This window comes from Mchenga conophoros, linkage group LG20 (assembly GCF_057382185.1).
Source record: "Mchenga conophoros isolate Kocher_MC1m ecotype Shallow Benthic linkage group LG20, M_conophoros_male_GT1.1, whole genome shotgun sequence".
NCBI lineage: Eukaryota > Metazoa > Chordata > Actinopteri > Cichliformes > Cichlidae > Mchenga > Mchenga conophoros.
Genome location: NC_140545.1, coordinates 29,910,044 through 29,932,974, shown reverse-complemented (window position 1 = coordinate 29,932,974; position 22,931 = coordinate 29,910,044). Strand labels below are relative to the sequence as shown.

Here is a 22,931-nt window from a genome sequence, read left to right as displayed (position 1 = left end):
TGCTTTTTATGTAAAACGTCTTCAATGTCTAAATAAAGGAATCAAAGACGTCGTCATTATTTATTTTTTAATCAGCCTGTGTGTGGTTTAAAAACAAAACAAATCCAAGCTGTGTAAACCGTGTACAGCTAGAGCCCACTTCCTTGTATGTGTGCAAAGACTTGGCCAATAAAGCCGTTTCTGACTCTAAATGTAGAGTGGACGGAAAGGAGATGATCAGCGTGCCCCAGCGACGGCTGTCGTTCGACTGTAAGACGTCGAAGCCGGTGTTCACCCAGCAGAGCGACATCATCAGTCACACCACCAGTCACGACGACATGGAGAAGGTATTTCTTTACTTATTAATCTGCAGTTCAGAGACTAACAGAGTTTAAAAGAAACCTGAGGGAGGACATTAAAAACGGAGCTCTCTTTCATCGAGTTGAATCTGTTTACACTGAACCGACTTTCAAGTCTAAACCTGGCATCTAATTTTTTAGACTTGTCTCCTGCATTGAGATTTGAAGATTTCCGCACAGTCACGGCTCTTTCTGCATCTCTGTTGTTCTTTCATGCAGGGATCAGAAAGAATCGGCAAGATCACATCAGATGAAAACCTCGCAGATTCAGTTCACTCTCAACACTTTGCAGGTAAGATAAGTCTGCCGGGAGTCTAAAAAGGTTTGCAGCCTTTGTGGAGGATCAAAATAGACTTAGGTGGAAGAGAGGAAGGGAAGTAGGTAAATTAAATGCAAAAAAGAAAGAAAAGTGATAACAATATAAACTATGTGTACGTTCAGATGAAAAATGAAACTATTTTGAGTATTTCTGCTACTTAATCTTTCATATATCTACCCTGATACATTTTAGAGAGAAAATATTGCACTTTTAATATAAAGTTGCTATTTACTTTGCTTGTGCGCAGTGGCCTAGCTTAGCTTCACACCAACAGGATGCAATATTAAAATGTTGCTTTTATGATAAGGAATATGGAAATAAACACTGCTACTGTGATCCTACGAGCCCTTCCTCAGATTGGAACATTTTACCAAACTTTGCTGAACACATTTCGATGTTATGCAATAGTATTAGAGCTTATATAATATTAGATATTATACATTTTAAATATTATAAATATTGTCCCATCAGAGGTGAATGGGGATCCTCTACACCAGCTGAAGGATATTGAAGACTTACACAGTAGTCCAAAGACTTTCAAAATAAAAGAATTTGAACTAGTACCTTTCAACGGTCAATTAATTTTGTTTATCTTTTCGTGTCATCCGGGCTTCACATTCACAGTAAATGGATTGTGTTTGTTGCTTTCTCCTTCTCTGAGGACAGGATAGGGCAGCTGATGATTGCATTGAAAACTTGAGTATTAAAAAAAAGAAATATGGCGATTAGACATATCATTTTACGATCAACTTCAATACCTCTGTGAAATAGGTATCTCTCTCTAAACCACAGTAGATAATGTATTAATCCCCAATCATTTAATATCTGTACTTTTCACTGAGTACTTTTATTTTTTATAATTTAAGCATGTTTTTTGTAGATAATAATTACACACTTTTCCTTAAGGACTTTCAGTATTTTTGCGGTATTATTTGTGTAAATGATCACACATTCAGGCACTGAGAATCAGCGATGCTCCATGAGGGCGTGACTGAAACACTGAGGGGAAATAAGCTGCCTCACACCTTTGTTAGCATATCAAAGGTGAACAAACAGGGCACACCCCCGAGGGGAACTCATTCTGAGGCTGCAGTAAAAGATCAAATAAATGAGGACGCCACCAATTTACACATTTGCTTTGTGAAGTTTTTTCTTTTTTTTTTTTTTCTTCTAAATTCTTAAATTATGCAAGCAGTTCATTAATTCACATTTGCTGAATCTCCCTCCCCCGTGTTTTTCCTCCGCAGGCTCCGGTGCTTCCACCTACACCCTGGACAGCGGCATCGGTACGTTCCCTCTGCCCGACTGCAGTAGCGGTGTAGCTGCACGGGGCCTGTCTAAGACGAAGGGCGGAGCCGAGCACCACTCCGGCGGTGGCTCCCCAGGGAGAGCCGGACGGCGAGCTCGCACCCTGGACAGAGAGCTGACATCACAGGAGGACTGCTACGCTCCACACAAGCAGCTGATTCCCACCATTCAGTACGGGTCCGTGTTGGAGGGAAGAGGCTCAGCCGGCGTCATCCGCGAAGGTGTCAACACTCCGCCCCACTTAGACATAACAATAACAGATGGAAGAGGTCAGGTTGTTGGACAGTGTTACTTAAATGGGATCTGTTACGCCGATTCCCAGCCCTACGTTCATGTGTTTTAGGATGGTATGAGTGTAAATAAAAGCATAAAGAGGACACTAAGAAATATAGAATTATAAAGGAAACAGTATTAAAGAACTTTTATCCTCCAGAAACCACCAATATCCCTCTTAAATGTTTAGCTGGTTCATTTTGGGTCAAACCTTTTCTCTGCAAAGCCATGAAGCTCCAGTAGCATGGTTACAAAACACATTTATTCCCTTTTGTAGTAACCATTTTAGCCTAACACTTAAACAGTTTTAACCTTCCTCATGTTGGGAATTTCGACAAGTACTTGTGCTCTTAAATTCACTTCAGTAATAACCCACGGGAGAAAATCCTCGGCACAAGAAACACAAACTCATCTTTATTTGTTCCATCTGCAGACAAAGAGGCACATGGAGGGAACATGTTTTCGCCTCGCTCCAAGACTTGGACTTTCCCCAACCTGAAGACTCCAGCAGGACCTGCGGAGGTGTACCTGGCAGTGGAGGAGGAAGAGGAGGAGGCGGTATCCTTTGGATCACCATTCAGAGGGGTAGGCATACTGTGGTTTTACTGTTATTCAAATGCACCTTTTATCGTCTTCAAACGAAGTTGTGAGGACTGTTTTGTAGCACAGAAAGAGCTGCTGATGTACTCAGGCATAATGGACGTATTTCATTAACTAATGGTGAGAAATAACTGAAGAATGCAAAGATTTCTGATAGCTAAGGTCATGTGGAATCACCGCCTTTACTGTATGTTTAACAGCATCCACAGAAACCAACGAAAAGCCCTTCCTGAGTCAGAAAAACTCCTGACCGATGAGCTAATTTTTCTGTTTTGGTGCGCACATAACATCTGCACAAGACTCTGGTTCTGAGTCCACAGCAACATTTTTTTATTTATTTTTTGCAGTGGAAGCATCCATGACCTCATTTTCAGAGCACTTGTTGTTGCTAGGTTACAGAACTACGGTGGCCCTGAGGGGCATAGACGACAACAACAAAGGAGAAAACACAACGACGTTTCACTTTACGGGAAAGGTTAGGCACGGCACTTCTGCTGTTTGGCTGATCAATCAAGAGGTTATACTGTTGGTTGGTTTGCGACGCAGAAATCTCTTCTGCCATCAAATTAATCAACGCTTTTTTTTCTCGCTTCTACCTGCAGTGCTTGAGAGCAGCTGTGCACGTGTCAGGAGTTTGAAATCGTTTCCTGTTTTTACTGTGGTGAAGAAATTTCAATCTTTTGTCAGTTTTATCAGTTCCGGTGTTTGGAACACCTCTGCAGGGTTAGAAGCAACATTCAATTCAAGCAACACATGAAGAAAATGCTTTTGTTCGTAGATCATAAATAACTGGCTGGTCAGTAACGACCACGATCCTCTACCACGACTGACTATTGGGCCTGGAAGTGCTTTGGAAATTAATTTATTTCACTAATTTCAATTTATAATTATTGTAGCAAAAAAAATTTCACATTATCAGTAATAATGTGATATAACATTAGCAGTTTTTTGTTATTTTATTTCCTGTCAGTAAACATCATTATGAGCTTTATTTTATCCATATAACTTTATTACTTTACTATCATCCCGGACAAGGCCCCAGTTACAGGCCCTTTCTAGGGAAAAACGTCACAAAGAAGTGTTGCACAAAAACCTTGTGATTGCTTTGGTTGCTAGCAGATTGCTGCAGTTACCCATCCTCATGAAAGACATCGACTTGTCTGCAAATCGTATCTAACTAATTACTGCAACGCAAACAAGAAAGGGAGACTGTTCGCCTTCAAATTAAAAGCTGTACCTTACCGATTAAACCAAAGACGCCGCTTTTGCTTTGACTGAGTTTCTGGTTTGTGTCACACAGTCTCACAACCACTTAGTGAGAAATTACAAGTGTTTGCAGACAAGTTGGCATCTTCTATACACACTACAATGACTGTGGGAATCTGCTAGCAACAAAAGCAATCATAATGAGGTTTTTGACACAATACATGACAGCCAGTAACCCCTTGTCAACCAGTGGGGGAATAGTATTTTTTTCCTAGAGACCAGAAGTTTCTCAGAGGTAACTGACCTGACAAGGTTACATTGATATACTGATATTTTTATATTGATATTATTAAGCATTATTATTGATACTATGAGTTGATTCTGCTACCATAGTTGCTATTCTCCACAACTACTCACCACACACATCCCCCCCCTAATAACTGGTCTCTAAGCCTACATGACTGCACTAAACTGCAGTGACTCAATCAGACCATCCACAAACCTGAATAGGCTCCTGTGAGTCAAGGTGCAGGGCATAGTAGCACAGTTCCACAGAGGAGCTACTGTTTACCCAAATGTTTGGAACGCACACAAAAGGTGAGGAGCAACAAGAGGAGACAACAACTCAGCAAAGTAATGACTGTTTAACTGCGCCTGTATGACTAACAGTCTAATATACTGAGGGTTGTTTTTTGGGGGAGGGCGTTGTGGGAAACTGATTTCTGTTTGCATTTTATAGAAATGCTGTTGCTGTTAACTGTAATTGTCCTGCCATTGGAATGTTTACTGTATTGTCAAGTGCATACTTGTAACATGACAACCTGAATATAGTGACAGCCTTAGTTGACGGTGTTTCAAGTCCCAGCCTGCCTTGATTTCGATCAGCAGGTGAAAGAGAAGTGACGTTAACAAGTGTAGCACCGTTCCAAAACTATTTCACTGACGGCGTAAACTGGGGAAAGATAAAAGCTGAGGACTCCATGTGTCACTGACGCTGAGCTTTTTATAGAAAATTGTGCAAAAAACACTTCCTGTGGACACAAGCTCTTATCCTCCGCTGATCAAGACAACTCAAAGAAGATCAATTTTTCATCTGCAGTGAAACTCAAACTACCAGTCCCAGCTTTGACTAAGAAACTGAAGAATAAGAATGCAGAGACTAGAGACTAGTCCTTAGGAAGAACAACCAGAGAAGCTTTGAAGGTTATTATGCTTTCGTTAACGAGTGTTTAATGAGAATATTATTCTGTACTTAATGAAAAGTGCTTAGCAAGAGCATGAGAAAAGGACTTATCTGGGTCACTTACAGGCTGAAATCCTTTACAGGCAGTAAAAGAAGGGATACATTTTTAAATCTGCACTTACATCTTACATAATGTAAAAAAACACAGAGCCACATTCTCCCTGTACAAATTATTCATCAGCTGAATATTAAAAATTTACAGTTGGATGAATCCTGTAACCCACTTTTTTAGTGTCACCTGAAGGCGTTACATAAGACGACAGCACATGACCTTAAATGTTTCCCATCCTTCTGCTTCCTTTCAGAGCACGAAGGCCAGCGGCCCCTCCTCCAGCCGGGTGGTTGATCCAGGCAGCCTGCCCGTCCCCGCCCAATCGGGCATGAGCCGCCGGGGAAAGACGCGCACACCCAGCGTCCCCGAGATGAGCCGGGAGGCCGGGCTGGAGCTGCTCAGGGAGCGGCCAGAGGAAGCCCTATCCCCAAGTCGCCCTCAGGTCCTGGAGACTCCAGAGTCTCTGAGCGATTCTCTGTACGACAGTCTGTCATCCTGCGGCAGCCAAGGATGAAGCAGCCAAGGACGGGAGGAGGAGAGGGAGGAGGACGACGACGACGGGGAGGACGCGTCTCCTGGTCGATGGCTGCGCTGAGATGCTGCTGAGGAAAAGAAGACTGCTCCCCGTCGACATCCGCGAAGAAAAAACTGGTGACGTCTCATCAGCTGTTGTAACTGGAAAGATGGATTGATCTCCTCAGGATTTCCAATAAACGTGAAGCCAAAAGCCACCCAAATCGTATAGGTTGTTCACTTTTTCACGATCAGACTCGACTGTGGACACTTCTCTTTAAATCATGTGTACAGGACAACAAAACGCATGGCCAAGCTAATGAGCAGCACAAAAAGTTGTCACTCCCAGTTGTCGTTCGGTGACCTCTCTTTCGTTTCTCTCATCGTAGATGGAGCTTCGTCCCGTACGTCAGAAAAAATTGGCGAGGGGTTCAACAGATGGCGTACTGTACTGTATCAATACATCCATTCTATTCTTGGCATCATTTCACCGCATAATGTATTAAAAAAATAGAAAAAACCCCACAAAAAACATGGAGCGCCTTTAAAAAAAAAAAGAATGTTCATGTCTGTGACTCTTAATTGCGAAACTCATGCATCACGATTTTAAATGTATAAACGATTTTATTGATCATGTTGATATTGTTTTGCGGCCAAGGAAGGTTGTCAGAGTATGTTTGTTTTGAAATCATAATACATTTAAAGGTAATATATACCAGCAATAATAACATAGATAAGAGAAATGGCTACACTATTCAATGAATATGTATTTCTATTATTTATTTATTTTAAATGTTCATCATTTGCAGTCATCTTTTTTTTGTAATCTTTCTGTGAAAACTGCAGTTTCCTCGCTTAGTAGGTTATCTTCATATTTTGTGTTGCATCATCTCTATTGCCGTTTGTTCCCTAGCAAAAATAGAGGTCCTATGTACCTACTGCCGTTTTTCAACTTTCTAATTAAAATGTTTTGATTTAGTTTTGTCTGAGTCTTTTTTTTTTTTTAGTAACTATATGAGGTTGTAGTAGCTTACAGACTTGGATCTGCAGTGTTATTTGCACAGTTGTGAAAAAGAGGTTTTATAGAACTCGGTGGAGTCCTGTGAAAAACGAATTACCCCCTTACTGTTTCTATAGAGGGTAACCAGCCAGGTTCTGCTAATCAAATTCACTGATCATCAGTGAGTGTGAGCACTTCTATGAAAGCAGAAGTTCAAGCAGTTTTTCTCATCTGTAGCATTCAGGTTTGTGTTGACATGTTGCCACAATCGTGCCAGAAGTGGACGTCACAGCAAACGCTCTCCAAGTGCCATATTTAGACAAAACTGCAAAAAACTGAAGAGCTGCTTCTCAGACTCTACAGGCCACAATTAACGTGTTCATTTTAAAGTTTATGACAAGACAATTAGAAAAAGACTGAACAAGTGCAGCTTGTTTGCTGCCATGCCTAAAAAGAGCATGGCAGCACGCTTTAGCTTTGAAAAGCTGCATTTGAGTAAACCGCAATACTTTGGAGTGGAGATGTTTGGTGGAGATGCACCGAGTCATACACAGCACAGTAGCACAAGCGGCTCATACTAACTGTTGCACGGTGGTAGGAGGGTGATGATTTTGGCCTGTTTTGCAGACACAGGACAGCACCTCGCGGTCATCGAGTCAGCCGTGCTCTTCTCTGTCTGACAAATAAACCGTGGCCCAAATGCAGTCATACAACAGGACAAAGAACTGAATCAACGACTTGTGATTGACAAATTGTTCACCTTTGAGTTAGTCACATCAACCTCTTATTCAGCGCATCCAGTTTCCAAACACAAAGACTGTAACGGCGAGAACATTCGTTTTAAGGCTTCAAAATCAGACCAATGAAGACGTATTTGACAGCAGGTCGGTGGGCTTTCTGGGCCTCAGATGGTCTTACTAGGAATTCCCACTCTCACTGACATCATACAGAGCCAAAAGTACAAAAAACTGTCTCAGCAGAGTGTTTGCAGCAACCTGAAGCCTGACCCTTTTGCTCACAGGGATTACATTCATGAAGTAACTGCAACACTGACCAAGAACTCAACAATGATACAAAAACAGTACATCTTGCTTGCAGCCATGTGACTGTCACGAGCATGTTTTGACTATGTTTATGTCTCACGGATAAAGCGACGGGTTTCTTCCATGAATCTTTTCTATTGTGTACATCCTCCCATGTTAGTGAGCCATACAGCTAACACTAAAATTCTTCCATGACATGACTCACAACAATGTTTGTAGATTTCTTTCAGTAAGTGGGTAATAATTTTGGACATTTTTGCTGACTTTCAAATGTATTTTTTAACACTGTGAACCCCAAAAAGAAAACACTATTGATTTAAATTATACTCAAGAAAAGGCAGACATCTCAAAAACTGGGTAAGTCACACCAAAGCAATCTAGATGGATAAACAGCTAAACAGCACTACAAGGCAGAGGAAAAATATGTAAATTACATTCTTTAAATTAAACTGTCCCCTTAGGGTGAGCGATAATCTTACTGAGAATAAAGGGCCTAACATCTCTCTAACATCTTACAGGCTTGAGGACAAATGTTATAGTTCCCATCAAGGCAATAATTTATTTCTGAATATTTTATGCAAATAAAAAATTAGAATTAGCTTTTTTTATTTGAAAAATTACATATATTTGAATATTTGAAGCATTAATTATAAAAACATTTGAGCTTCAAAACTACTGAGCGTTTAAAAAGAGAGAATTGTTATTGTAATAAAACCTCTGGGGAGTTGACACTTTTTATTTAGCTGAAGAATTTGAGCTACATCAAGAAGAGGCCTTTAAAAACAAACAAAAAAACAACCTCTAAAATTCATAAACCACGTTAAATCAATTTTAAAATATCCAGACTGTGCAGGAAACTGAGGTTCAGTTTATGTGCACCTGTCAGTACATTTGTTCTGCTGTAAGCGAGCCCTCCATTATCATTATTCTCATATGCACATTTGCAAATGCATAACACGATAAAAAAATTAATAATCAGTACCACATCATGCAAGATACAAAAGCTACAGTTTTATTATGAGTGACGAAAAGCTGTTTCTTGTGCTATTACTGAGAGATTCAGGGCACCAAAACCTTTCTGCTTCACAGATTGGCTGTAGTGCAGATGGTAGAGCAGGTCACCTACTGATTGGAAGGTTGGTGGTTTGATTCCTGTCTGTGTGCCAAACACCCTTGAACAAAAAACTAACCCCAAGTTCCCCTCTGGTGTGCCCACCAGAGTGTGGATGGTAGATAGAAAGAGGTAGGCTGTATAAAGTGTTTTTTCTGAGTAGAAAAGTCCTTTTGGGAGGGGGGGATTCAAAGCTTTGGAATAACAATTTTCAAAGCCAAATCTTACATTTTCTAAAAGCTAAACTGCTGTTTTCTATGCTTCAGTGCTTCCCCAGCATTCCCATAAACACACACACTCTGGTGGATGCATCAGGGCTAACTCGAGGTTCAGTATTTTGCCCAAGAATATTTTGACACAGGGATCTGAGTAGACGGCCTGCTCTACCTCCTGAGCCACAGATGCCCCCACATCTATAACACATCAGGTACAGATTACATAGATTAGAGTACAACCACAGAGGCCTGTAATAAAGACACAATCACTTTGTCTCAGTACGTTCAACACATTTATTTGAGCAAATGTATCAAATTATTAGTTTCAGTTTTACATCAACAAAATAAAATTTTCACAGTATACACTTTGAAAAGAAAAAAAAAAAAAGGCAAAAAGAGGAAAAAAAGGAATTATACAGATGCCAAATTTTCAGGTTAACATCATCATCTGGCAAACTATTGTCTAGACAACAGATTTACAAGGGGAGCGGTCTGAATCATTCGCCCGTCAATCCAAGTTGAAGGAACAAAATGAAAGAGAAAAGGACAGATGGCAGCAATTCTTCCTCCTCAATGAGGCCAAAATCCAAAATCCAAACCAGCAAGTAGCTGAGAGTCCCTCTGAATGAGTTCAGTGTAGATCATAACAAGTCTGACAGGCTTCTGGGGTTTTAATCAGTGTTAGCACTCTTCACTCTTACCCAAAACCAAAAAACGTGGGAGCAAAACAAATCAGAGGAAAATTTCTGAAAAGGAGGAGCTGCTGTCAAAAACCATGGGACCATATGTGGCAACATTTCACTTAAGAGATCCAAGGAAAACTATAAATAATGAAATTACATAAAATATTACAATTATCAGTTTCAGAAGCTCACGTGACCCACTATAAAAAGGAGCCTATCATGTTAATTTATGGCACTAAAGAACAAGTAAATATGAAAAAATCCTCATTAGGTGCCGCTCAGCTTCTGGGAGCAATCATAGGGCAACGCTCCCCTCTACAGGCCAAGCGTTATCACTGCAGCGTTAAAGTATTCATTCACAGCCAGGATGGGACGAGCATACCATACCATAAACTTACATTCAACCCTTGTAAGTTTAGAAAAAAAGTATATGATAAATCAAAGAATTTTCAACAATGTAAGACCACATAGGAGTTAAATTTCAAAATGAAGACAAAGTGAAAAGCACCAAGTGCGTTGCAAATTGTGCCTTTTCTGATTGTTTTTTTTTCCTGCTACTCAAAGACTCTTTACTTCTTCTCCTTCTTCTTGTCCTGAAAACAAAAACACAAACACGGACAGTTAGTTTGATCGAGCTGCTGTTGTGAGTGCTGTAGTTATGTATTATGAAACAGAGTGTCTCACTTCAGCCTCAGGATATTGAGCCGCGCTGATCACACGGAAGATCCCGAATATTTTTAGTTACCCGTCTCCGAGTATCGTCATCACTCAGATACAATCAGACGTCCCAGTTTTAAATTACAGTTACAGCTACAAGTATGGCATTTATTTCTTCATTACATGATTTTCTTCATGAGTGCATGCGAGTTTATTAGACAGGTGTCTGGAGTATAAAGTGAAATGAAAACTGTCCAAGGTGTAGTTAACTAAAATTAAAAGTACCAAGTACCTTCTGTCTGAAGTTAAAATTAAGAATACTAAAAAAAAAAAAAAAAAAGCTTTAAAACAAACTTTTCCTGAAATTAAGACGTTAACACTACGAATGTTTAGATCTCTGTGACCCTGTTTGTGAAAATCCACAATGCTAAGTTTCAGTTTTCACTGTTTTTGTGGACCACTAATAAAATTTCCTGTCATTGTACTGTGGTGCTTTCTCAGATATCTCAAAACCTCAGCAAATGAAACCACAAATATTTGCATAGCTCAAATTCATGAGGGCCAAATAAGAAAATGTGCTCTTTGTGTGACTTTAGTGAACTGGCTTTTAGAACATCAGCATTTTTTTTAAAATAAATATGAAACATATTTTATATTTCTGTTACTGTTAAGCATGAAAAGGCCAAAAAACAATAAGCCTTTTTATACTTCACTGGATTTCAGCTTGAAGTCAGTTTATGTTTAAGTTTTGTAGTAACAGCTCACAAAAATGGTCTTACAAATAAGTTTGTGAAACCAGCTGAGCAGTGATGATTTTAGTCAAGATGGAGACCATTTACATCAGTGAAGACTACACATTTGTTGCTCTAATGACTTTGTACAGCAGCAAGATGGTATATTTGGGACTGAGCCAAAACAACTAAAGTGCTTTTGTAGTTCTTTATAGCTTTAGAGTAATAGACTAGACCGTCAGGGAAACTCCCTTACGTATTTTTAACTGTTAAAATGTACACAAACAACTTTTGTTATTACAACAAGCCATCACTAGACATTCCTGGAAATGTTCAAAGACAGTATTTTGCAGTCATATAATATCAGTACCTTATCGTTCATGGCAAGGATGACCATCAGTTTCCTGAAGATGGTGATGAAATCAAGAAACAAGTCCACACAGTGCCTGAAAAATAAAAACAGATATTCAGAGGTGGTTTTTGAACTGTAAAAACATATTGGGCGTTTTCATACAGTATGCAGCTTTTCTAGGCCCAGACCGATCAATCAATCTTCAGCACTGAGTAGATCGATTGTGGCCTCATAACATGATATGGCGGTTTCTTGGTTGGAAAAGAAATCGCTCTGATGAACTGCAGGAAAACAGTTGGGGGGGACATTATCGCCATTATCAAGCTGAGGAAACTCCATCAATCTTTTGGAAAGTGAATGCAAAGCGAACACAAAGCAGCATTTTCAGCAGCATGATTACACCCAAAGTCTTTGCAATGAGTCGAACTGGTCTAAATGTGAGCCAGGTGATTTACCAAGATGGATCAATAAAGCCAAAGCTTTGCCTTCCGGCTCAGCTCTTCACATTACACATCTGATCCATCAACAATCCAACTGCCCAGCTTAAAGTCCTGAAGATGGAGTACCTCAAATGACGTTTCTTCAAAACAGCTCCGTCAGCACAGCCAAAAAACAAACTCCACCCTCTCAGAGAGGGCTGTGGTCACAGTTAATCAGCCGCCACAGGCACAACTCTTGTCACTAAATATAACAGACTGTTCAACACACCAGTTACCCAAATAAGAGTTATGCTGTCTTTTATCAGAACTGGTCGTGGCCTCGGGGTCATCGTCAAATATACTGTTGTCTACTAACTGAGAATCTCCCTCTCTGCTACAGAAATCAGTCAGTTGAGATACAGTCAGACCGACTGAAGAACATCATCAAGTAGAACGAGCTGCCAGCTCGTCTGATAATACAATGTGGTGCATCAAATTACTTTTTTTGAGAACTGATGCTCAGTTGTATGGCTCACTGTGGGATGATGCATTTGCACAGCATTTGGTTATAGGGAAATGTAGGCCAGCAGATAAAGGGCTCATGGGAACTTTGCTAGCAGTGAGCACATTTCCTCACCAGACGTAGTCCTTGTCCCCGTTTTCTGCTTTCTCGATGATGAGCTGAGTGTCAAACAGGACAAAGCCGCACATGATGAGCAGCCCCAGGTACATGTGTGCCTGTCAGAGAAGATGACGATGTTAAACGGCACATTTTCACTTACAGCTGATCAAACTTCTAGCAGAGGGTGGATGGCCCTGTTTGGTTCACTTACCTTAAACAGAACCATAGATCCAAAGAACATGTTCATCAGAGACATCAGGAACAGGAGGGAAAGGCCGGACATGAGTGTGCCTGAGGAGACAAAGTGGTTAGCTGGGCATCACTTTTCCTGGATAATGCTACCGCTAATGTCAGGGGTTTATGAATATATAAGAAAATTTTGAAAAATTGTATTTATTATTAATTTATTTATTTGGTTATTTAATATGATTAAGTAACTTAAACATCACACAGTTCCTAAACTTATACGGACCCTTTTACGATTCTGTTGAGCTTCAGATATAATTTAAAAGAAAAAGCAAATTGAACAAAAACAAAAATCAGGCGAGGGGGCGACTGCCTCATCTGGTAGAGTTTTAAGCCCAGATTAGGGTGTTTTGGGTGTAAAGCCTGTCTAAAACCTAGCTTATGCTCACTGTTGTCACTGTTGTACAATCATGTTAGTTTTTACTGCTAACAATACAGATGTACTGGAGCTCAGAGATTTCTGGATTATAGAGGTAAACGCTCCAACAGTTTGAAAAGAATGGAAAGCTGAAACTGGCCCAGGTGAGAAATCTAGAGACAAACACACCTACAAGATTTCTGTAAGTCAGGGGTGTCAAACTCAAATACACAGTGGGCCAAAATTCAAAACTGGAACAAAGTCGCGGGCTAACGCTAATATTTATTGAAAAAAAAAAATCTTCCTCTAGATATAAGAATGAATCTTTTCTTATGGACTCAAACAAGTTTTGCTGAAAAACTGAATATGGAACAAGCAAAGCTTAATACTAAACAATATATATTAACTGTATAATACCAGTAGGCCAGCTCTAATAGTAATTTGGTATGGCTTCGCGGGCCAAATGTACTTAGGCTGCGGGCCAAATTTGGCCCGCGGGCCAGAGTTTGACACCTATGCTGTAAGTGAACCTGTAAGTTTTATCAGCTCCAGACAGACTTTCTTATTGCACTTTTACTCACTTTGGTTTCAGCTGCACTGACGAGTGAGTGAATTTGTGCTCTTAGGGAAAGTTCACTGCTGCCAAAACTGAACTGAGATTAAAGCCATGTCCACACTAATACGTTTTAGCTTGAAAACACATCTTTTTCTCTCCGTTTTGGCCTCCCGTCCACACTGAGACGGTGTTTTGGGTCAAGGAAAACGGAGCGTTTTGAAAACGCCGTTTTCACGTCACAGTGTTGACAGCAAACCCGGAGCCTTTTCGAAAACGATGACACATTTTAGTCATGTGATGCAGTCATGTGACCAATTAAACTAAGATAGCGGAGGGCATTACACAGCAGTTGTTTTGTTTGCTCTCAATTGTGACAGCCGCATTAAAGATTAATATCAGTTTGCACATGCTCCACATAGCTTTTCTTCAAATTCTTTAATTCTCACTCGCTTTTGCAACTTTGCACCTTTGTGTTACTCGCAGCAACAACACCTCATTGTTAGTCCATTTTAAAAACTCGGTGCTTTTCCTTAACATTTTGCCACGATGTTTCAAAGAGCCGGAAAGTAAATAAACGGCAGACAGAAATAGGGCAGTACTTGCGCAGTACTCTAACGTAAGCATTTTTGGCCGTTTCAATGTGGATGAACAACTCTGTGAAAACAAATTAAAACAATAGTGTGGACGCGGAGCGTTTTCAGACGTATACAACGTTTTCAAATTTATCTGGGCTAGTGTAGACATAGCCTAAAACTGTAATAGATTTAGGCTGGGTTGATTGCTTTTATTTCCCTGACTGCTCAGTCCGTCAGTTTTGTCACTTTAACAATTTGGTGTATTTTAAAATAATGCAAATGGTGTTCTTAGGGGGGTGGAGGATGGGGGGGGGGAGAGTAAACTGGAGATCTTGTACAAAGGTTTTTCCAGATCAGGGCAGCGAATATCATTTGAGGGGTTTCATTTGTATTTAATTGGCTGATTTAAAAATAAATAAATAGATAAATAAATACAATTTTTAGAGGGTATTTAGCAGTAATGAGAAGAAGGTATGCCAGGAATATATAAGCACCGTTTCTGCCTGAACTCATTCAGTAGCTACCAGGTATAGAGTTTGTGGATTTTATATCATCTAGTATTTGTTTAAACTTTCTAATATCAGATGACTAAATATAAAAAAAATTAAATAAAACCACCTAAAATGATAGTTGTATTTTTTGTGCTTTGGTTTTGCTTTTTTTATTATTTCTCAAGTATATTTGTGAATATTAAAAAACAAAAATCTTTCACTGGGCTGTTTTTAACTCGAATACTTAAACTTGTGAATTAATTTGTGACTAAATGAAACATACAGAGGGGTCTTTTTTTTAATCTGTTTTTGGATCCACAAACTACAGCGTGAACCCTGAGTTTACAATAATTATAATCTGTCTTATGGACAAAAACTGATGTAAACTGTCTTAGTTATGGGTGGCAGATAGCACAATTACCTCCAAGGAACAGGTAGGTCCTGCGTTTGGCGTAGAGGGCGCTGAGAGTGAAGCAGATGAAAATCACAGAGGTTCCCATGAAGGCAGTCACAATGATACTGAGGAGAAGAATACCAGGACAAATAAATAATATGTTCTTTATTGACTCTTTGGTTTGCTTAGAGCTGCATAAAGAGGTTCAGATTTATGTGACTAACTTTCACTCACTGAGCTGTTAGCAGACAAAGTTTAATCTGTCACTTACCTCGGATTGACAGAGATGACAAAGTCCAGTGTGGGTCCAAGGCCAACACCTGGTGAGTAAACACTGTGTTAGGCTTTTGCATAATTACAGACCATTCACCTCTGAGCACACAAACAGTAACACATTGTGAACTTACCTGTGAGGAAGGCAAATCCTGCGAGGATAGCCAGTCTCTTCTTCTCTGTCTCAGGGTTGTGGGGGGTCATGGCAAGCCAGAACATCAACCCCAGGGATCCAAGCACAGACAGCACACCACCCTAAAAAACAGGGGTACAGGGTAAACACAGGTACCAGTACTGTGGCCAAGACAATACATTATTTTAAAAAAAGCTACAAGGTGTTAATAAACTACTTATATAAAAATTCAGATTCAAATTACAGACATGTATTTTGACCCATTGTACGAGCATTATCTGAAATGCACCTGCAGAGTTGTGATGCGCAATAAATGCTTCTGTTATGGCCATTTGCTCTATGGTGTCTCTTCATGTGTGCATGATTTTCTTTCATGGTTATTGCCAGTGTCTGTGAAGGTTCTCAGTCATCCAGGTCATCGTAGTCAAAGGAGCTTGCAAAGAAAAGCGTCTGGACTTCTTTATTGCCAGTGGTTTTAAATGTCTGTGCTCCTTCCAATTTGTCACCTACGTCTTTCAGTCTTTACGTCCAAGTCTTGCTACCAAATAACTACAGAGACACTTACCTCTTTTAATTTAGATTTGACTTTTGACTCCCAGTAATAACTTTTAAAATCGGCTGTCCCAATTAACTTAAATAGTGGCTTAAAAGCCCTGCTCAGACTTAATCTAAGATGGCTGATGAATGGTGAGACTCCCCCCCCCATTTTCTTCTAAAAGCTGTTGTTGTTATCACATCAAACATGGGATAGAGGTGACTAAGCTTCAAAGTATGTGCTGAGTGGCTTAGTGGTGATAATGCTCACTGTAAATGACCATCGATGACCTTCTATACTTCACAAAGAGGAAAAAAAAACAAAAAACCCCACAACAACAAAAAACAAATACAACCAAGGTTTCTCACAGTATTTAAACCTTAAGGGGAGAAAAAAAATCTGTTAGACAGTAAATACCACCTGTTGTTTACACCATCATCTACAGCAGCACATGATGGTGTAAACAACCATAATCTGCTACCGTGAGAATAAGGTCAGGATCAAGGTTATTATAGTTAAATCAAGCTTTAAGAAGTATTTTAGGTAACTGAACTGGAATAAAAACCTGATAAAAAACAAACAAAGACTATTATGTTCTTACTGACTTAATAAAACAAATATAAAGGAAATTTCTTTAGTCTTAGTATTTGTCACTTTGAGAAGCCTTGTCTACCTATTGAGACTTTTAAAATGTGATCTGTTTGTCCTGTTTTATTCATTCTGAAGCTATAAAATCTTCCCCTTGACAAACACAATCGAAAGTAAAACTTTTCGAACATTAAAAACAAAACCGAAACTGTCAAACTTACTCTGGAAACTACCTGAATTTCAAATGTAATGGAAAAAAAACAAAAAACAAACCAAATCAAAACAAAGAAAGAGCAGAACAAAATCGTATTAGTAGAAAACTACATCTCAAACAAGCCACCTCAGCAGCAGACTTGCTGAAGAAAAGCTGTCAGTATTTGGTGTTATTCTGTCCAGTAAAAACACTACACAACACAAGTGAGTACATCTCTGTGCAATAATCAGTTAAATGACAGACTGGTTGAAACTGCATCAAAACTTGGGAAGTTACTTGTAAAGTTAAATGAATAATCAAAAACAAAGATGTCATGCTCAACATGTCTGGTATGTTAGTTGTACATATTGTAGTTGTGTACTGTGACTTGGAGGGCATAAAAATATGTGGAACAACCAGTAATGTGGGCTATTCTTGGTCATGCTGTGGACAGAAGACATAATAGCGAAAGAACTTTTTCGCGAAGTGAAACCAAGTGTTTAAACAATGAAAACTGTCCACTGCAGCCACTGTTTGTCTTTTTAAATTGGCCCACTTATTTACTTTATGTCTGATGTCCCCCCCCCCCCAAACATCCTCTTTGTGTTGAACTGTGCCTCCTCTTTCCTGCTCAAACCACCCAATCAGCTGGCTTTTTGGGCTCCATAGTATCTGAGCAGGCTGGATTTCCATAACTTTCCCTCAGGTCTGCCAAAAACAATGCAAACGCAGGCCTTTTGGTCACATTTACTTTCCTTGTGGAAATTTGTTTTGCAACACGAATTCACAAAATAAGGGAATGGAAATGGGGGGGAAATCACTGCAATCATGTGCTCTTAATAGCAGTGGCTTCAATTCCTCACCTCACCTGGGACCTGGCTACTTTGCATTGTCAGTGGTTATTTTGCCTGTGGCTGCTTGAAGCCGCTTCCTGTGTGAGCGTGGGTACAAGACGTGAAGACGTGCCTGTTATAAATGACAAACATGGCCTGAGTCGTACCTGAGATCTTACTCATTTTCATGAGACTGCCACGCCTATTTTTCTTTTTTACTGACTGATGATTGTTTTGACAGATTTAGGTTTGTGAACCAAGCAGTAATGCAAAAACTAAAATACAGATTTATATACTTCCAAATACTTCTTTTATAGTTCTATAAAAAGAATTACTTACTCAGTTGAGGGAACTGAATTTCCTCTCTGATGGACTATTGAAACATCTTCACTGCATTTAAACCAGTTTGATGCCAGAACATAAATATTTGTAACTTTCTGTTACGCCAACATCAGTACCTATCATGAGCCGCTTGTTTTTGATGAAGGAAAGACTCATCACGCAAAGTCATCCAACACCACTCGATGATCCAGGGTGAAGGGAGAGACACACTACACTGGAAATACAGGCTTCAAAATAGGCTACACCTATGATTACTTCACACAAGTTAGAAAATGTTGATTATTGAAACACAACTCACTGAAAATCATGGGCTCAATCAGCCTTAATGAATAAATATGATTATGAAATAGGTTGTTCCAGAGCTTTCTAGGTTTGGACACATGGGCTGTCTGCATCACAGCTCCACATGTGAAAGAACTTTGAGGAATTGAAACTTGATTGCAAGCTCTTCATAAAAGAGGAAAAGGGGACACATGAAGTTCTGTTAACAACTAGAAATCAGTCAGAACATAGCTGAAGCAGTAATCACAAAGTACAGAATAGGCCACTAGTCTTTCCTACTACCACAATGTCACTGACCGAGTGCTTGCACAATCTGACCCTTGTGCTTCAGGCTTGGCAGGAGGATTATCAGAGGGAGAAAAACACTTTCTATGACAGAGCATGAAAGTGACTGCATAATGTTATTCTCTTCAGATCAGCGGTCCCCAACCCATCTTTTTGTACCGATACTGGTTTTATTTTGCTGTATTTATCCACAACACCTTAAAGGCCGGTCCGTGAAAATGTTGTCGGACATAAACCGGTCCATGGCGCAAAAAAAGGTTGGTGACCGCTGCTTTAGATGACATCCAAGAATTTAAAAAATGCAATGAATATAAAAAGAAGCCTGAGGAGTATTGGAAAAGTCTGGATTTATGGATGGTTACAGGTATGCCTGTTAGGAATACCAAAAATACTGGGTGACAACTTGCCTGCCTGGCTGCAGACAACTAACAGAGGAAGTAGACTGTAGCAGAATGGACACATGTTACCTCACTCAAATCCAGTAGCAAACACCTTTGGGGTGTTTTAAAGAGAAACAGAGGACAAAAAAAAGAGCTTAAAATGTGCCCGAAGAACAGCAGAACATCCCCAGAGAAATTTGTGCAACAAATTTTGAGCTTGTCATCAATAATAATAATAATAATAATAATAATAATAATAATCACATGAAATAAATAAATATCAGTAATGAAAGTTTAGCTGGTCTTTGTTGGACTAACTTCCCACCTTAGCTGTGTGACTGTGTTTGATTTAGGGTCACTGTGGAGATCAGCATCCATATAATGAAGTGCTGCAGACCTTTATAAGGCAACATTTATAAAATAAAATATTTAGAAAATAAAAGTGCTGTCAGTACTAGGACTACTTTTTTTCCTTTGTTTTACATAAAGACAGAGTACCCTTCTATTTAGCTGTAACCAAATATATTTTTTATTAATCTGACATGTAAAAGATATTGCATAGTGATATACTGAATATCTGAGATTGATAGTTTCAGATCCTAGATAGGTACAATTTATGTTAATTATATTAGCATAGGAGGATAAAACAAACTTTCCTGTAGGAGACCATCTACAGGTACATGTACAGCTAGGCCAAGCGGCATCTCGTTATGCTTACCTGAAAGAGGCGTGTGACGACATGGACATAGGAGCCGGCAGCGGCCACAAACATACAAACTGCCAAGCTTGAGTACACATTCTTCAAGTGCACCTGGGTGGAATGAGATCTGCAGGAAGAGGGATAATACATGAACGAGGCATGAGTGATGAAAGGGCAAGTTAAAAAGCAGACCATGACGACCGTTTCATTACCACATAAATTGTTTACGTACATTTGGGAGAACTTGAAGAGGGCATCAATGTTGATGCTGCGGTCAAACACGTTCATGGTGAAATCAGGGACTGAGATCTGATGAGACTTCTGATGAAACGCTGTCTTCTCTTAACAGATATGAACGTAAATTAAACTTCTGCTCCACTTAAAACAGTAAGAGTAAAAACTCCTCTATCATGATGACTGTAAGCCTGGAGCAGGTAGTACAAGTGCAACCATTTGTTAATGATTAGTGGAAAGAAACTGGGTATATCTTTGCAGTTTTCTCTGAATGTTTAAATAGTAACGGTGATTACTGATGCCACTAACACTTGCAGCCAAAATATTCACCAAGTGTGCCAAACCCTTCTCCTCTTTACACTCAGTTTCTAATTTTATAACACAACTTACTTCTTCACACTCAGACACAGCACCCCAGTACTTTTCTCGCTGCCTACAACAAGGCAACACAGCATGCAATGTGTTATTCCGAAACCTGTAAGGATTGGGAGATTTAGCTCAATTGTGTAGGTGCACTTTTGTTTTTGAGGAGATTAAGAATGCATGTACTAAGATCAGTTTTAAAGGTATTTTTATGCGCAGAATACCACACTTTGTTCTTCTTTTAATTAAAAACTTGAATGTAATCTTCTTGGGCCTTCATACACAAAACTACTACTACATCGTAAAAGCACAAGAATGCCAACAATTGTGCACTCTTGTTTAAATGACTACATAATTTTAATATTTCTAAATAATGTGACTCACATGGGTATTTATCCATTATTATTTCAGTTGTGATACTGTGTTACATTTTTTATTCATAATTATGATCAGTTTATTGGATAAAGTACATTTTGGTCTCAGATTTTAATGCATTTTATCCATCCTTTCCTTATGTCATGCATTTCCCAAGTTTCACTTGATGTACTCTTACTGCATTTACAGGCTACTGTAAATGTTATTTTGCAGTAACCTACATGAATGGTGCAATCAGTCTAACTGTAACTGTGGTGTATGGGGCACAGATATGCTAAAAAAGCTGAGATAGCTAAACTGCAGCACATCAGTTTCATGCTCTGTGTAGGAACTGTGTTAAAGTGCATCACACCTATCAAGTAAAATTACATTTAAAAATGTTAAATCTGTCAAACTGTGCAGTGTATAGGACACATGACAAAAACCTGATCAGTCTCAAAACAAAGTGAGAGATATGTGTTGTGTACAATTTCTCTTACTTTTCTTAAAAAAAAAAATACTTCAGATATCCATATTTATATTTTCTTCTAGTAGTTTTAGTAGTTATAAGTTTAATTTGCTAAACTAAGGTTTTGTGAAGATCCTTTAAAATTAAAAAGCACCTCAGAATATTGCTTTATGTTTACATTCTCATACCCTTAAGTTCGTGTGTTTTCTCTCTCTTTAGCAATGCACAATCAGTATAAGATAGCACAGCACAACATTCTTAAATTAAGCTTACCCTAACTTTTTGAACCAACAAATTAGCATTTTTAAATATTGCCAACTTATTGAGTTTAAAACTTAATATCTGGTTGCTTGCATGTAATGCACTGGTGCAAAAGCATAATTATTTCAGTTTCACAAAAGTAATTTGCTTTTTGAAAAGAGCTGTGTATCGTGAAGCTGTTGTCGGTGTCTAAAGTTGTAGAGAAACAACTCAAAGTTTTAATGAAAGTGACTGAGCAACTCAGAGTGAGGTATGTACCTTTACATTGCAGCAATTTCAACAGCTATACAAGCGTCTCACACTAAAATTTCATACATAGGGCGATTTCGTTATCACTATAACATGAATAGTAACATTAGAACAATGACAAGGGCCTTTCTACGAACCCCATACTCTTTATTTTCCAGCAAATCTAAACCTTTAATTTAGCAACTGGGAGTCTAAGCTATGAAAATAATGTGATTCTTACTTTCATTATTAAGGAAATTCACACAGAAGATTAGAAGTGCGTAGTCTACTTTGATGAAGTTACACAACAGGTTAGCTTTAAATGTCAAGCTTTATGCCATAACTAGCACACAAACATGCTAACAACCTGTTTAGTAGTCGCCATGCCTCCGATTCGGGAAGCATGGTGACTGCTTGAACTACTTATTCTTACAGAAATACGAGAATAAGCCATTCGACACGATAGCTGAGCACCAGACAGCCAAAAAGCAGACGCCTGGGAATGTATTAATAGCTAACGCTGCTAGCCAGTACCCATCAAATAACAAGAAGCCTGGCGAGCTAACGACACAGTTCGACGTCTCCCTTCTTTCTTCGGTTATTTTCAGCCCCAGTTAACACGACAAAACGATAAGCACAAAACGGTTGCATTTGTACCTGCATATTACTTACCTCTCTGTTACGAGCTGTTTCCTTTTCTCTGCTTTACAGTTAAGTTTTTTTCTAAAACAAAACCGTACGTGTCAGCCTGCTGATGTCACCATGGAAACGCCCAGAAGATTGTAGTCCAGTCACGCGCAGCGAGGTCGAAAGTACGACATATCACCGGCTATCTAATGCGATTTAATGAGCCAACTAGCTGTTTGTAATTATGAATTCTTTTTTTCAAAAACATTAAACGTTACAAGTTATTTTCTCTTCACTTTCGAATAACATTTATATTATGCTGCACTGCCTGGTTTGTCATCGAAGAATGTCACCGGTGCACCTAAAATGGCCGACACAAAATGTAACTGATATCATCAGCAAAGCGTCTTTAGTGCTGTAAAAACAACGTTTGTTTGATCACAAAATAAACGCTGTAAAGAAACCACTTAACCGTCTCAACGGTTTCTAATCAAACCGAAATAAGGAGGATATAAGAGTGTAAATATAAGTTCGATGATATGACCG

The 22,931-nt window shown here is 39.2% G+C and overlaps 2 protein-coding genes across 8 annotated transcripts in view; one reads left to right on the top strand and one right to left on the bottom strand.

Moving 5' to 3' along the window:
* nckap5l (NCK-associated protein 5-like) overlaps window positions 1–6,831 on the top strand; it is a 58,351-nt gene extending 51,520 nt beyond the window's left edge. For all 5 annotated transcript variants that reach the window (XM_085260840.1, XM_085260839.1, XM_085260842.1 and 2 more), the window contains 5 exons: window positions 197–326; window positions 558–630; window positions 1,905–2,186; window positions 2,672–2,823; window positions 5,593–6,831. In XM_085260840.1, the coding sequence (XP_085116966.1) occupies window positions 197–326; window positions 558–630; window positions 1,905–2,186; window positions 2,672–2,823; window positions 5,593–5,853 (898 nt within the window). In that variant the 3' untranslated portion in view covers window positions 5,854–6,831. The remainder of the gene's footprint in view (window positions 1–196; window positions 327–557; window positions 631–1,904; window positions 2,187–2,671; window positions 2,824–5,592) is intronic.
* A 2,670-nt stretch (window positions 6,832–9,501) lies between these two features.
* tmbim6 (transmembrane BAX inhibitor motif containing 6) lies at window positions 9,502–22,728 on the bottom strand. Of its 3 annotated transcripts, XM_085260850.1 has the most exons (11): window positions 22,431–22,728; window positions 20,474–20,558; window positions 20,082–20,190; window positions 19,868–19,976; window positions 15,713–15,833; window positions 15,577–15,625; window positions 15,333–15,430; window positions 12,897–12,976; window positions 12,701–12,801; window positions 11,663–11,738; window positions 9,502–10,497 (listed from the first exon to the last, which is right to left on the bottom strand). In XM_085260850.1, exons 3-11 carry the CDS (start codon window positions 20,135–20,137, stop codon window positions 10,474–10,476), a joined length of 714 nt encoding a protein of 237 aa, XP_085116976.1. In that variant the 5' UTR covers window positions 20,138–20,190; window positions 20,474–20,558; window positions 22,431–22,728; the 3' UTR covers window positions 9,502–10,473. The 3 variants fall into 3 exon arrangements, with proteins under 3 accessions (XP_085116976.1, XP_085116977.1, XP_085116975.1); XM_085260851.1 differs by lacking the exon at window positions 20,474–20,558 and having other exon boundaries at window positions 20,082–20,185; XM_085260849.1 differs by lacking the exon at window positions 20,474–20,558 and having other exon boundaries at window positions 22,431–22,726.
* Between the last annotated feature and the right edge of the window lie 203 nt (window positions 22,729–22,931).